The following is a 13,321-nucleotide window of genomic DNA, read 5'->3' as shown; positions in this document are numbered from 1 at the left end:
GATATCCCTGAAGTTTAAATGACTAGGAGTTATATTGTGATGATTAAGTCTTCCCTTAATTTATTTTTTATTTTACAGTTTCTATTTAAACTTATATTTATCATGCAGTGAAATATTTTAATTGTAGCTAGAGTCATGTTTATTTTATAATATTCAGCATAGACCCTATTTTGTACTGCAGAAAAATGAAGTAATATCTAAGAAATTACTCACCCTAAATAAGCTGTGTGGGATAAAATGTGCCATCCACGATTAGTCATCTGACAGTTTTATGGCAAATTGATTGTTTTTGTGTAAACTAGGTTATAATAGACCAACACACAGAAGGTAGACTCTTTTTTTTTGCTGTTGGATAAAAAAAAACTAATTGAAACCAGTACATAACATGCATGAATTTGCAGGGAAATAGAAAAACATAACTTAGAGACACTGCTATGATTAGTTTATTCCCTGCCCTACCTGAGCCATTCATTAGACCAAATTTGTTAAATTAACTTTTTTTAATCACATTAAAGTGTAATTACAGTGTCATTTATTTAGATTTTTGAGTGTTTAAATATCCTGGCTAATAATGACACTTAACATTGTTTATGTGTAGGACATCTTTGCAGTTGCAGTATCTCTGATCACAGGCAGGATTGTATACATCTCAGACCAGGCAGCATCCATTCTCAACTGTAAGCGACACGTGTTCAAGAATGCCAAGTTTGTGGAGTTTTTAACACCACAGGACGTCAGCGTGTTCTACAGCTTCACCACACCATACAGGCTGCCATCTTGGAGCATGTGTACAGGAGCTGGTATGACATGCATATCTTATCCACAGTGTAGATTGCTGCTGCCAGGGCTGCCAACAGTACCCTCACGAAACACACTATCCCACATGATTGCTGATGAATTCACCGAGATTTCCAGAGTGAGTGCGTCATTCTCTCCTGATCCAGTCTACAGCAAACTCTTCTTGTGCCATTGAGTCATTTTTAGAACAGGGAGGCGGAATGCCAAAGATTAAAAAGCTCAAGTCTGGAGCAGGAATCTCTTTATTGGTTTAGAATGTAACTTGTGTGTGCAATTCACTTTAGTTCCTAAAAATAGCGAGATAATTTTAACATAGCTTATCAATGTGTTCCTGGTCACAGCCTGAAGAGGCTAAAACAAATATTTGTGATTTATTTTAACAGATGGAAACCACATGATGGTGGCTGATGTGACCCTTAAAATAAGTTTTTATCATAATTATAGCATTGTAGCTCTTTTTAAAACAAAATTTACTTGAACTGTATTAGAACTACAGTATGAAGCCAAAACAGTGAAACAGTTATGCGGCCATTTAATGACAAACAAACAAAAAAAAATGACTTAAAAAACTTGCATGTATTCAGTTCACACAACATGGTGTGCTGTTATTGAAAAATAATCAGTGACTAACAGTGTCGCATGAAAGTACCACCCAAAGTTGATTTTTTTCAAAAGACCTCATGCCCCTAATTGTTTTGTTTATCTTATACAATAGTAATTAGTTCCTTTATATTACACTAGAGCAGCTATAATTCATATTATGTTAATTCTCTGTTTTTCTTTGATTATGAGGCATCCATCATACAAGACCCTGTAAATGAGCTTCTACAGAAACGGCGCCATAATGAAATAAGAATATTAATAGAAACATGCAATTTGAATTACAGCTTGCACTACCGTGAGAGCTGTGCCGTGAAAGAAAGATTACACACCTTTGTTTCAATAAGATTCAAGAATTCAGCAGCTCTGTGGTATACTGGGTTTCAAACAGCAGCAGTCAGTGTTACATCTCTGTAATAACAAACATCTCTGTTTTCCTCCTCAAAGAATCTTCACCTTCTGACTGCATGCAGGAAAAGTCATTCTTCTGCCGCATCAGGTGTGTAAAACTATATACTTACAGTATACGTATGCATCTGCATGCCTGTCTGTGTATGTCTTCAAGTCCTCATTGTTTGTACCTTCATACACAAGCAAATGTTTTACTCCATTCATTTTGCTGTAGAGAGAGAAGTGCAGTTTGGATTTACAGTTTGTGACACTGTGAGCATAGCTCAGTTAACCTTGACTGTTTTTTCCTGCTGACAAATAAAATACCGTGACAGTATTTGACCAGCTTTGTACAGACGGGGAGGAGAAGCTGATTTCCTGCTTTTTAAGTTATCCAGCTCATATCTATAATAATGGGAGAAAATTACTTGTCCACATGTGAAACAGCTCACCGAGTGATACATTGATAAAGACGGTCCTATGAAGCTGCAAGGTGGCTGGTGGACCGCTTTTATACTCACTGCTAATCTACAGTTAACACACCTTGATAAGCTAGAATATCACTTAGCTGAGAGTTTATCATCTATGTAATGCACCCATGTTTGCAGACAGTGAAGTGCAAAATATTTATAATTTAGACATCCTTAAAGATACTGACGGCTGGGTGTTATACAGTATATATGTTTGTGTTTGTGTCCACTCACAGATTAAAGGTGACCACAAATTAAAATTGTGCACTTTATATATGTCTGTATTGATCAAAATCTGTCCACCTGTGTTGCAGTGGAGGTAAAGAGAGTGAAGGAGACCTGCAGTATTACCCATTCCGTATGACTCCTTACCTAATGAAGGTGCAGGATACAGCGCACACTGAAGACCAGTTCTGCTGCCTTCTGCTGGCTGAAAGAGTGCATTCTGGCTATGAAGGTCACTATTCAGGTTTTCAAACATCCAGTTTGTACAATAATTTAAGATAATCAAAAGTGCTTTGGGATTTTTTTAAGGTTCATGACTAAGAGCCCCATCTGTGAAAACTGCATTATTAATTGATGTAACACATAACAGACACGTTTGTACTGGTATAGACCGCATTTATTAATCTTTTGTGTGCCAAAGTTTACAAATCATGCTGAAAATCTTCGGTGAATTTGCAAATTGGAAGTTTTGGAAAATGCTGATGTCCTTTGCGCTCAGATGTGTATATTAATGAATAACCCATAAATTACAAAGTAATACACACAATGCACAGCTTTCTTCTGTTGACACCCACAATAATCCATAATAGTAAACAACAAAAATCCATTATTTCCACAGTACGCAGTTGATCATGGACACCAACCACATTACGGTGAAAATGCATTTTTTCTCAAAACAAAGCCTCTTAGCAACTGCCAGTCTCCCTTTTTACATAATTAATGTTTAATTAAATCTTTCAGTGTGAAAGATGTGACACGGTTTTTATTAAATGTGTTTAAAATAAATGAATTAGCTATTGAAACTTGAAAGCCTAATCTGCAATTAGTCATCTTGCTTGATAGGATTTGAAGCCAAGTCTTAAATTGAGCACGAGTAGGATAGAAATGTTTTTTTTTTCCCCGAAATTATTCAGGCTTCAGGGAAAAAGAAATTCATGTGTAAATGCTCGTAAAGATGATTTGCAAGTAAATTTGTTTGTAACCAGTTTGATTAATAAGACTCAATATCAACACAAATCATGATCACAAAACTGTATTAGGTTTGCAAGAATGATGTGGACAGAAAAGGAGCAAACAGCAATTCTCCAAACTTCTCTCATATCCGATTTAGCTCTCTGTAATTTTTGTCAACAAACATATTAAGCTGTGGCAATTTTTCCCTTCAAGTCATTTATTTGAATTCACATAGGCTATGTCTAACTCTTTTTTTTCACCTTTTTTCCAATTTCAAGATGTTGTTTTTTTACTGTATTAGCAAAAGAAAATAATTGCTCACTGATTCAGACCTTAAGCAGTGCTGTCACATAATACCCCAAATCTGCTGCCTCACAAACAGGAGTTTGTAAGGATGACTTCCTTTACTTAAAAGCATAATCATTAGGTATTTTTGCACGAGAAGTATAATAGAAAGTCTAGCCTATGCCCACGACTACATCATGACAAATGGCTTTGAATAATGGAAATGCGTCATTGTTGGTTATTGCTAGCATTAATCTTTTCATGTTTACTTCACAGCTCCAAGGATCCCCACGGATAAACGCATCTTCACCACTACACACACACCAAGCTGTCTGTTTCAGGATGTCGATGAAAGGTCAGGATGTTTTTATGTTTATCTGTTTTGTATTCTAAATTACGTAATTGCATAAGGTGAAAGAAACTAGTTTGAAACTAATCTAGTCACAGGGGCTGCAAACAAGTGTGCCGGTCCCAAGCCCGGATAAATAGAGAGGGTTGCATCAGGAAGGGCATCCAGCGTGATTTAAACATGTGAGTTAGAAAAGGCTTTCAGCCCCTTCTTGTTTGCTTTGGTGATGGACAGGTTGACGGATGAAGACCGACAAGAATCTGTGTGAAAGTAGGGAGCAAGTGGAGGAACATCTAGAAAGGTGGAGGTCTGCACTGGAAAGAAGAGGAATGTGTTAAAGTAGAAAGGATGAAAGTAGAACAGTGGGGTTACAGGGGGCTGAGGTCAAGAAGGTGCAGGAGTTTAAGTATTTGGGGTCAACCGTCTAATGAGACGGAGAGTGTGGAAAAATGGTGAAGAGGTGGAGAAAAGTGTCATGAGTGTTGTGTGACAGAAGAGAGTCAGCAAGAATCAAAGGAAAGGTGTATAAGACAGTAGTGAGAGCAGCCATACTGTATGGGTTAGAGACTGTAGCAGTGAGGTAAAGACATGAGGCAGAGATAGAGGTGGCAGTGATGAGGATGTTGAGGTTCTCTTTAGGTTTGATAAGTATAGACAGGATTAGGAACGAGTACATCAGAGGGACAGCTCAGGTTGGCTTTTATGGGGACAAGGTCAGAGAGGCTAGATTGAGATGGTTTGGACATGAACAGAGGAGGGAGATGGTTATATTGGTAGAAGGATGTTGGAGATGGAGCTGCCAGGTAAGAGGTCAAGAGGAAGGCCAAAGAGGAGATATATGGATGTGTTAAATGATGACATTAAGGTAATTTGTGCGAGAGTAGAGGATCCCGAGGTGGAAACAGATGATTCACTGTGGCATCCCCGAAGGGGAAAAGCTAAGTAGAAGAAGAAGAAGAAGAAGAAGAAGAAGAAGAAGAAAGTAAACTAATTTAGAAAGAAAATACAGTAGTTGATGTAGTTAAATCTACTGTGCCCAGGTTGTCTTGGCCCCAAGAACACAAGTTTTTCTAAACACAAAACTTTTTTTTTTTAACAGCCAAAAAATTATTTATTTAATCATTCGAAAATATTGAAAGTAGATTCTGACTTTTGAGCAACAGGGTGTTCTTTTCAACCCTGTGATTTTATCTTTTCAACTTCTAAAAGTTATGTCCCTCTTGGTTAGAACACATGAATAACTTGTATTTGAATTCTGCACATTCTTCAATCCTTCAGACAATACTCAAGTGAATGAGTGAATTATCATTTTGTTTGTATCTCAGAGCTGTCCCATTACTTGGATATCTACCACAAGACCTGATTGGGACATCAGTACTTCTACACCTGCACCCGAATGATAGGCCACTGATGCTCAGCATTCACAGGAAGAGTGAGTGTCACACCATCAGTTTATACTGCTTAACCCCTATTCTGGCTGGATTAGTTTTATATGTGGAAGTCTGGAAAATGCAATTATAATAATTTATATCTTTAATATGTACTAATATATCTCTTTAATATATCTTTAATTAACGGGCATGTAAGGTGTTAAAAAGTCTGAGACTGAAATACTTAAAATGCCTGCAATGCTTCAGGTGTGCAGTCTTTGAATAAGTGCAGTAACAGTGAAAGGTAATAGAAAATAAATGTTTAAGTTCTTAGTACTGTAAGTGCTTAGTATGTGATCCGTTCTCCTTTTGATCAGCATTGTGAAGTCTTAGTGAAGTCTCAGACTTCTGAACCAAAAACACAAATCCAATCTGATAAAACCTGATAAAAAAGACATAGTATATTATTTCTTCAGTAAGCGTCAACTCTTTTCCATTATGTTTGGCCAAAACCAAATTGATAAGTATTATTTGAGGTTAAAACACAACCATAATATACTATAGATGCTGTTTAAAAGGACTCGAGATAAGCAATATTTTATAAAAAAAAAAAGTCTTTATTAAGTTCCTAGCACAGTAACAGCCTACATATATGTTACACTTGAGGTAAACATATGAGGTGTACATTGTATGCATGAAAAATTCTGTTTCTATAGTTTGTACATTGAATTTTATCCTTTCCGTACTTAAAACTATTTTAACATAAGGTCATAATATTTGCTAGTGCCTCTAAAAGTTTTTCTAACCCTAATCCTTTTAGTATGGCAACATGGTAAATCAGATATTTTCCTTTAGTCTTGCAGTACGCTGGTCAGCCATTTGACCACTCCTCCATCCGGTTTTGTGCTCGAAATGGAGAGTACATCACCATAGACACCAGCTGGTCCAGCTTCGTCAACCCCTGGAGCCGCAAAGTGTCCTTTGTCATCGCACGACACAAAGTCCGCATGTGAGTGTGGGATATTCTTCATGTACTAAAGTTAACCAGAGTTTGATTTGAAAATATTTGGCCTTGTCTGGTATCCTTATCTGGTTTGCTGGTTTACTAATGCAGTTAGCTGGGAAGTGGAATAAAGACAGCAAAGTTAAATAGGCTGTTTTAATAGCTGCATTATCTATCACTGGGATCATCAAATGGAAGCCCCAACCATCAAAAACGTTTCCCATTTACATTTAATAGAAAAGACTTGCATGTTCATGTACGTGCATGTGTGTGAGCAAGTGCGTGTGCGTGTGTGTGTGTGTGTGTGTGTGTGTGTGTGTGTGTGTGTGTGTGTGTGTGTGTGTGTGTGTGTGTGTGCACTGGCGCACTGGACCACAAAGTAAAAAAACATGAGCATTTTGCCAAATTTTACAAAAAAAAAAAAAGATTGACAATATAAGTGAGAAGAAATTAATCCTGGCCTATAGATTCCAAAGTGCTTGAAGCATATGCGATACTCATATAATGCCTTTTTTATTCATAATAGTAAAATCAGACAAGTTAAAACATGTAAGTATTTAGGTGTAATGATTGATGACGTTAACATGGAAAGATCATATTGATGCTCTCTGCAAAAGAACAAAGCAGAGAATCGATTTTCTTCTTCGTCTTAGGTCTTTCGGCGTAAGCAAAAAGATTCTTCTTTTGTTCTTTACAGTATGTCTGTAGTAATGAGTGCAATATTGCAACTCTGTTTGGTATAAAAGCCTGTATGTTAATCTAAAAACACAGTTTAATCATTTAAAGATCTGCTATAAAGAGAAGCTATATGACTCAACTTAATTTGTTAAGACTAGCTAATAATATAATTTCTGATCCCAATCATGTTCTACATAATGAGTTTGAACTATTACCATCAAATCGGAGGTACAGAATCCCAAGATTCAAAAAATTGAAATTGAAATACTCCTTTGTGCATCAGGTGATCCTTGAGCTAAATAAGACACTTAATCATAAATCAAGAGTATTGTAAATGTGCTATGTTGCGTAGTGGGATGTAGTAAGAGTGAGGTTGTGTATTAAGTGATGTTGTGTAAGAGATGATTGCTGCATAGAAAATATACTGTGATACAAGAAAAATTTCAGACATGTTCTGACAATAAAGTATTATATGATCATTATCATATCATCATAAGAACTTTGAACAAATGTTTTAAACTCATGGTATCTTAACCTCCTATGACCCAAGCTTTGGTTTGGCCTTGCATTTTAGATGCAGTGATGTCCACGTATGTGGACACCAGGTCGTAGGAGGTTAAGTATGTAACCTAGTGAGCCAGCATTAATGTATTCAATGCTAGAGATTTAAGCACTTATGTACGTCGCTCTGGATAAGGGCGTCTGCCAAATGCTGTAAATGTAAATGCAAATGTAAATCATAATGCAAAATGTAGTCATTGTGTAATGTTTCTCATGTTTGCACTCAGCTAAATGTATTCCATTTTTATTAAACTCATTTCCTCAGATAAATGAAGTATGGTGAAAGAAAAAATAGGTTTGACTGGTTTGTTTTTTCCAGGGGTCCAGTAAATGAGGATGTGTTTGCTGCTCCAGTCACAGCTGAGGGGAAGGCAATGGACTCAGATATCCTGGATATCACCGAACAGATTCACCGGCTCCTGGTTCAGGTCAGACAGAACAGAAAGAAAACAGAAACAAGCTTCTATTCCCAGCAAATTCTAATTTTAAGGAGGTTATTGCCTACAGTAATCATTCTTTCTTGACCTGCTAAATAAGTTCTGGCAATCATAAAATGTAATGATAAATTACACATAGTGTCTAATTTTGAAATTATACTTTTGCAGGGAAATGGGAATAAAAATTCTGACAGCATACAAGTTATATATAGATACAAGTAATATATAGATGAAATAAAATACACACACACAATTATGTTTTACAATTGGTGTCCGATAAGGTTACTGCGGTGATCTCTGAAATCATTCTGTGCCAGAGATTGTATTGTTTATGGGTCTGGTCATGTAATTATGAGTTTTACATGAGATAAATATGAGAAGCCATTTAAACAGTCACGTCTGTGTGTGTGTGTGTGTGTGTGTGTGTGTGTGTGTGTGTGTGTGTGTGTGTGTGTGTGTGTGTGTGTGTGTGTGTGTGTGTAGCCAGTACATAATAATGGCTCAAGCAGCTATGGAAACCTGTGCAGTACCGATCATTTGGTGAGTGTGGCCTCATCCACTGACAGCAATGGTAATGGAGCCCATCCACGTGCGGACGATGAAGAGGGTCGAGCCAAACCTGTAAGTCACAATAATTGATGTACTTTATTGCTATTTTTTTGGACACCTCGTCATATGGGTCTTCCCCAACTGTTGCCAAAAATATGGAAATACACAACTGTCTTGTATGTACCGTATCTCACAGAAGTGAGTACACCCCTCACATTTTTGTAAATATTTTACTATATCTTTTCATGTGACAACGCTGAAGAAATGACACTTTTCTTCAATGTAAAGTAGTGAGTGTACAACTTGTATAGCAGTGTAAATTTGCTGTCCCCTCAAAATAAGTCAACACACAGCCATTAATGTCTAAACTGCTGGCCACAAAAGTGAGTACACCCCTAAGTGAAAATGTCCAAATGTCTACTACTTCAACATACATGAACGCAAGATATGCACTGACGTGCATCTCTAGACTCTAGTTCTGCCACTATAACAGATTTTCCATGATTTTTAATATCAACCGTATAATGTGGATGATCTTAACCAAGCTACTGTACGTTTAAAAGAATCTTCAGGCAGCATCTCATATTCACATACATATAAGTGAATTTCCAAAGAGTCCTCTGCCTTATGGCATGGTCATCCCATTGAGTATTAGATGCATCAAACATCTTATTATTCAGCATTACTTCAGCCAAAAAAAAAAATGGTAATATGTCGCAATTGCAATTCATGTAGCATTTTGACTATTAAATATTTAAAATATTTTACATTTTTGTTTGATATTTTAAATATTTAAAAATTCTAAAACTTCCCATTTATTTCTTATTAGTAATGAAAAAAGGCCAGAATTCCAGTGATAGATTGAGTATTTTGTAAAATATGTTAGACTTTTTTTTTATTACATACACAGTTAACAAATATGGGTTTGGTTCAAAGAAATTTTGTTTTGTACTGCAGACAGCCACTAGAGGACATCATAGACATTTTACACTTTATACTTTATATTGCAACTGCTTCCATGTTTGGTCACCATATGCTGCATATGGTCTATAGTGCAGCCTTCTTTCCCCTCATGTTCATTGGGTTTCTTTTCACAGAGAACATTTCATGAGATCTGTAAAGGCGTTCATATGCAGAAGAATCAGGGACAGCAATTTAAAAAGAGTCCATGCAGTAAGTACAAATATGCCTCTGCTACTGGGCTTAAATATAGTGTTTATGTTTAGATGTTTCTACGAATGTAAAAAAGAGTCATTGTAATTGTATCTGACCTAATTCACTCGCCCTTTTTCCAGCAGAACTGCCCCAGAAGAGTCCGGTAGTTCGGCTCAAAGACTCAGCATACCCAGTAAACTGGAGAGAGGGTGAGGAGGAGCAGCAGGCCACCTTACAGGAAGAACTCGCATTAAAAGACCAGACTGTCTACTCATACCAGCAGATCAGCTGCCTAGACAGTGTAATTAGGTACAGTGTCATAATAAGCTGTTATTACCGATACAGAGAATATTACAAGCAATAAGAATTTGATATATTATAAAAATATAATTGTTTTGTTTCACTTTTACATGTTGCATTTTAGTTTTTTAGTAAAGTTTATTTGCTGATTATTCTATTGTGTTCTGTTTAATGTCTGTTTAATTTCAGTCTAATTGTCTAGCTCAGCTTTGCCCAATTTTTTCTTTTTTTTCTTTCTTTTTTTTTATTTTTACAAAACAATCAAAACTTTCAGAACATGTCTATTACAAATACTATTCATCTAAATTATAACAGTAAGATATAACTATACAGTATTATATCTATCTATTAACTATACAGCAATATTTTGGCTGTTGAGTCAATACAGGTTTTTTCTGTCTCTGCCACTAGGTGGCGGAGTTATGATGTTTCATTTTGTCCATCCGAATAACTTTCATAAGATTGAGCGGTTAGGTTTTTGTAGGTTTTCCTTCCTTTTTAAAGTATATTGCATGTTTTTACCCCTGGGTGTCCTATGAACCCACTTTGAGAACTGGTCTGTTTACATTCACATCTTTTAAAACACTATTTATGGTTTGGAAAAGACATTTTCTCTTATTAAAGACTCCTTAAATTGTATACCTGTATTTAACCTTCTCTGACCTTGACCTGGATGAAACAGTTACTGAAGATGGATGAATAATTTCTCTTATATGAATAACCTCTCTGTATCTTTCTCTATCTCACAATTTCGCCCTGTTTCTCTCACTTTCAATCACTGTTTCTCTCTCTCTGTGTTTCTTCCTCTCCATTTTTTCACTATTTTTCTTTCCTTTTTTGCAGATATTTAGAGAGCTGCAATGTGCCTATTACAGTGAAACGAAAATGCCAGTCTTCTTCCAACACCACTTCCTCTAACTCAGACGAGGACAAACAGAAGGCAGCTGAAAGCTCTCTGCAGGTGGCTGAAGGTAGAAAAACATGCACTTCAAACCATTTAACCACTAACCACATTTGCTGCAGAAGTAAAACTGAGTGTACAGTGTTCTTTCCTTTGAAGTAAACAGAATGTGCTTACCAAATGTTGCCCAAAAATAAGCAACTGCTAATGTATACCCTCTGATATATGATAATGTATACATCTCTAAATTGCACTGTATCAGTCAAAGCATTTAATTGCAGAGCAGAAGCGGTTAACATGGGCAAAAATAATATGCACTGCTTCTGCTTTGCTCACGCATCCACTGTGAAACTGCCATTGCCCATTTTACCTGCTTCCTATATATCAACACAAACTGACAGTTCACTTGCTGCCAAATACTGTACAGTCGTGGCCAAAAGTTTTGAGAATTACATAAATATTGGAAATTGGAAAAGTTGCTGCTTAAGTTTTTATAATAGCAATTTGCATATACTCCAGAATGTTATGAAGAGTGATCAGATGAATTGCATAGTCCTTCTTTGCCATGAAAATTAACTTAATCCCAAAAAAACCTTTCCACTGCATTTCATTGCTGTTATTAAAGGACCTGCTGAGATCATTTCAGTAATCGTCTTGTTAACTCAGGTGAGAATGTTGAGGCGCACAAGGCTGGAGATCATTATGTCAGGCGGATTGGGTTAGAATGGCAGACTTGACATGTTAAAAGGAGGGTGATGCTTGAAATCATTGTTCTTCCATTGTTAACCATGGTGACCTGCAAAGAAATGTGTGCAGCCATCATTGCGTTGCATAAAAATGGCTTCACAGGCAAGGATATTGTAGCTACTAAGATTGCACCTAAATCAACAATTTATAGGATCATCAAGAACTTCAAGGAAAGAGGGCGTCCAAGAAAGTCCAGCAAGCGCCAGGATCGTCTCCTAAAGAGGATTCAGCTGCGGGATCAGAGTGCCACCAGTGCAGAGCTTGCTCAGGAATGGCAGCAGGCACGTGTGAGCGCATCTGCACGCACAGTGAGGCAAAGACTTTTGGAAGATGGCCTGGTGTCAAGAAGGGCAGCAAAGAAGCCACTTCTCTCCAAAAAAAACATCAGGGACAGATTGATCTTCTACAGAAAGTATAGTGAATGGACTGCTGAGGACTGGGGCAAAGTCATATTCTCTGACGAAGCCCCTTTCCGATTGTTTGGGGCATCTGGAAAAAGGCTTGTCAGGAGAAGAAAAGGTAAGTGCTACCATCAGTCCTGTGTCATGCCAACAGTAAAGCATCCTGAGACCATTCATGTGTGGGGTTGCTTCTCATCCAAGGGAGTGGGCTCACTCACAATTCTGCCCAAAAACACAGCCATGAATAAAGAATGGTACCAAAACACCCTCCAACAGCAACTTCTTCCAACAATTCAACAACAGTTTGGTGAAGAACAATGCATTTTCCAGCACGATGGAGCACCGTGCCATAAGGCAAACGTGATAACTAAGTTGCTCGGGGACCAGAATGTTGAAATTTTGGGTCCATGGCCTGGAAACTCCCCAGATCTTTATCCCATTGAGAACTTGTGGTCAATCCTCAAGAGGCGGGTGGACAAACAAAAACCCACTAATTGTGACAAACTCCAAGAAGTGATTATGAAAGAATGGGTTGCTATCAGTCAGGATTTGGCCCAGAAGTTGATTGCGAGCATGCCCAGTCGAATTGCAGAGGTCCTGAAAAAGAACGGCCAACACGGCAAATACTGACTCTTTGCATAAATGTCATGTAATTGTCGATAAATGCCTTTGAAACATATGAAGTGCTTTTTATTATATTTCAGTACATCACAGAAACAACTGAAACAAAGATCTAAAAGCAGTTTAGCAGCAAACTTTGTGAAAACTAATATTTATGTAATTCTCAAAATTTTTAGGCCACGACTGTATATCCCACCCAGTGAAAAATACCACAGCAAGATAATTAATGCTATACACTTGCTTTTAATGTTATGGCTGATTGTTGTAGTTTGCTATCTTTACTATCAATACAAAAAAGAATGAATTGTTATACATTATAACAACAGTATTTAATGGTGTTATATAATAGTTTTATTTAATCAAATGAATATCAATGCCCTTATATTAACTTAAATAGAAGAACACTGAAAGCTGATGAAAACAATCTAGTGTCATAATGCTTCACATTACGATACAATACACAAGACTAACCTCATTTGCATTACATTTGTATCACTTAACGCTGACTTTTTAGCATTAATACACTG

General features: G+C 36.9%; 1 protein-coding gene across 5 annotated transcripts in view; it reads left to right on the top strand.

Annotated features, from left to right (window-relative positions):
- The window catches only part of per2 (period circadian clock 2), a 44,690-nt gene that overhangs the window by 21,886 nt on the left and 9,483 nt on the right, over positions 1 to 13,321 (top strand). For 4 of the 5 annotated variants that reach the window (XM_027143235.2, XM_027143233.2, XM_047806429.1 and 1 more), the window contains 11 exons: positions 599 to 800; positions 1,846 to 1,897; positions 2,573 to 2,715; positions 3,999 to 4,077; positions 5,397 to 5,503; positions 6,297 to 6,450; positions 8,003 to 8,111; positions 8,604 to 8,741; positions 9,767 to 9,842; positions 9,965 to 10,133; positions 10,968 to 11,095. In XM_027143235.2, coding sequence (XP_026999036.2) covers positions 599 to 800; positions 1,846 to 1,897; positions 2,573 to 2,715; positions 3,999 to 4,077; positions 5,397 to 5,503; positions 6,297 to 6,450; positions 8,003 to 8,111; positions 8,604 to 8,741; positions 9,767 to 9,842; positions 9,965 to 10,133; positions 10,968 to 11,095 — 1,357 coding nt within the window. The remainder of the gene's footprint in view (positions 1 to 598; positions 801 to 1,845; positions 1,898 to 2,572; positions 2,716 to 3,998; positions 4,078 to 5,396; positions 5,504 to 6,296; positions 6,451 to 8,002; positions 8,112 to 8,603; positions 8,742 to 9,766; positions 9,843 to 9,964; positions 10,134 to 10,967; positions 11,096 to 13,321) is intronic. The other variant, XM_027143234.2, reaches the window with a different exon arrangement.

Source organism: Tachysurus fulvidraco, chromosome 22 (genome assembly GCF_022655615.1).
Source record: "Tachysurus fulvidraco isolate hzauxx_2018 chromosome 22, HZAU_PFXX_2.0, whole genome shotgun sequence".
Classification (NCBI taxonomy): domain Eukaryota; kingdom Metazoa; phylum Chordata; class Actinopteri; order Siluriformes; family Bagridae; genus Tachysurus; species Tachysurus fulvidraco.
Note: the sequence above shows the minus strand (reverse complement) of the source record. Positions and strands in the feature narration are given on the sequence as shown.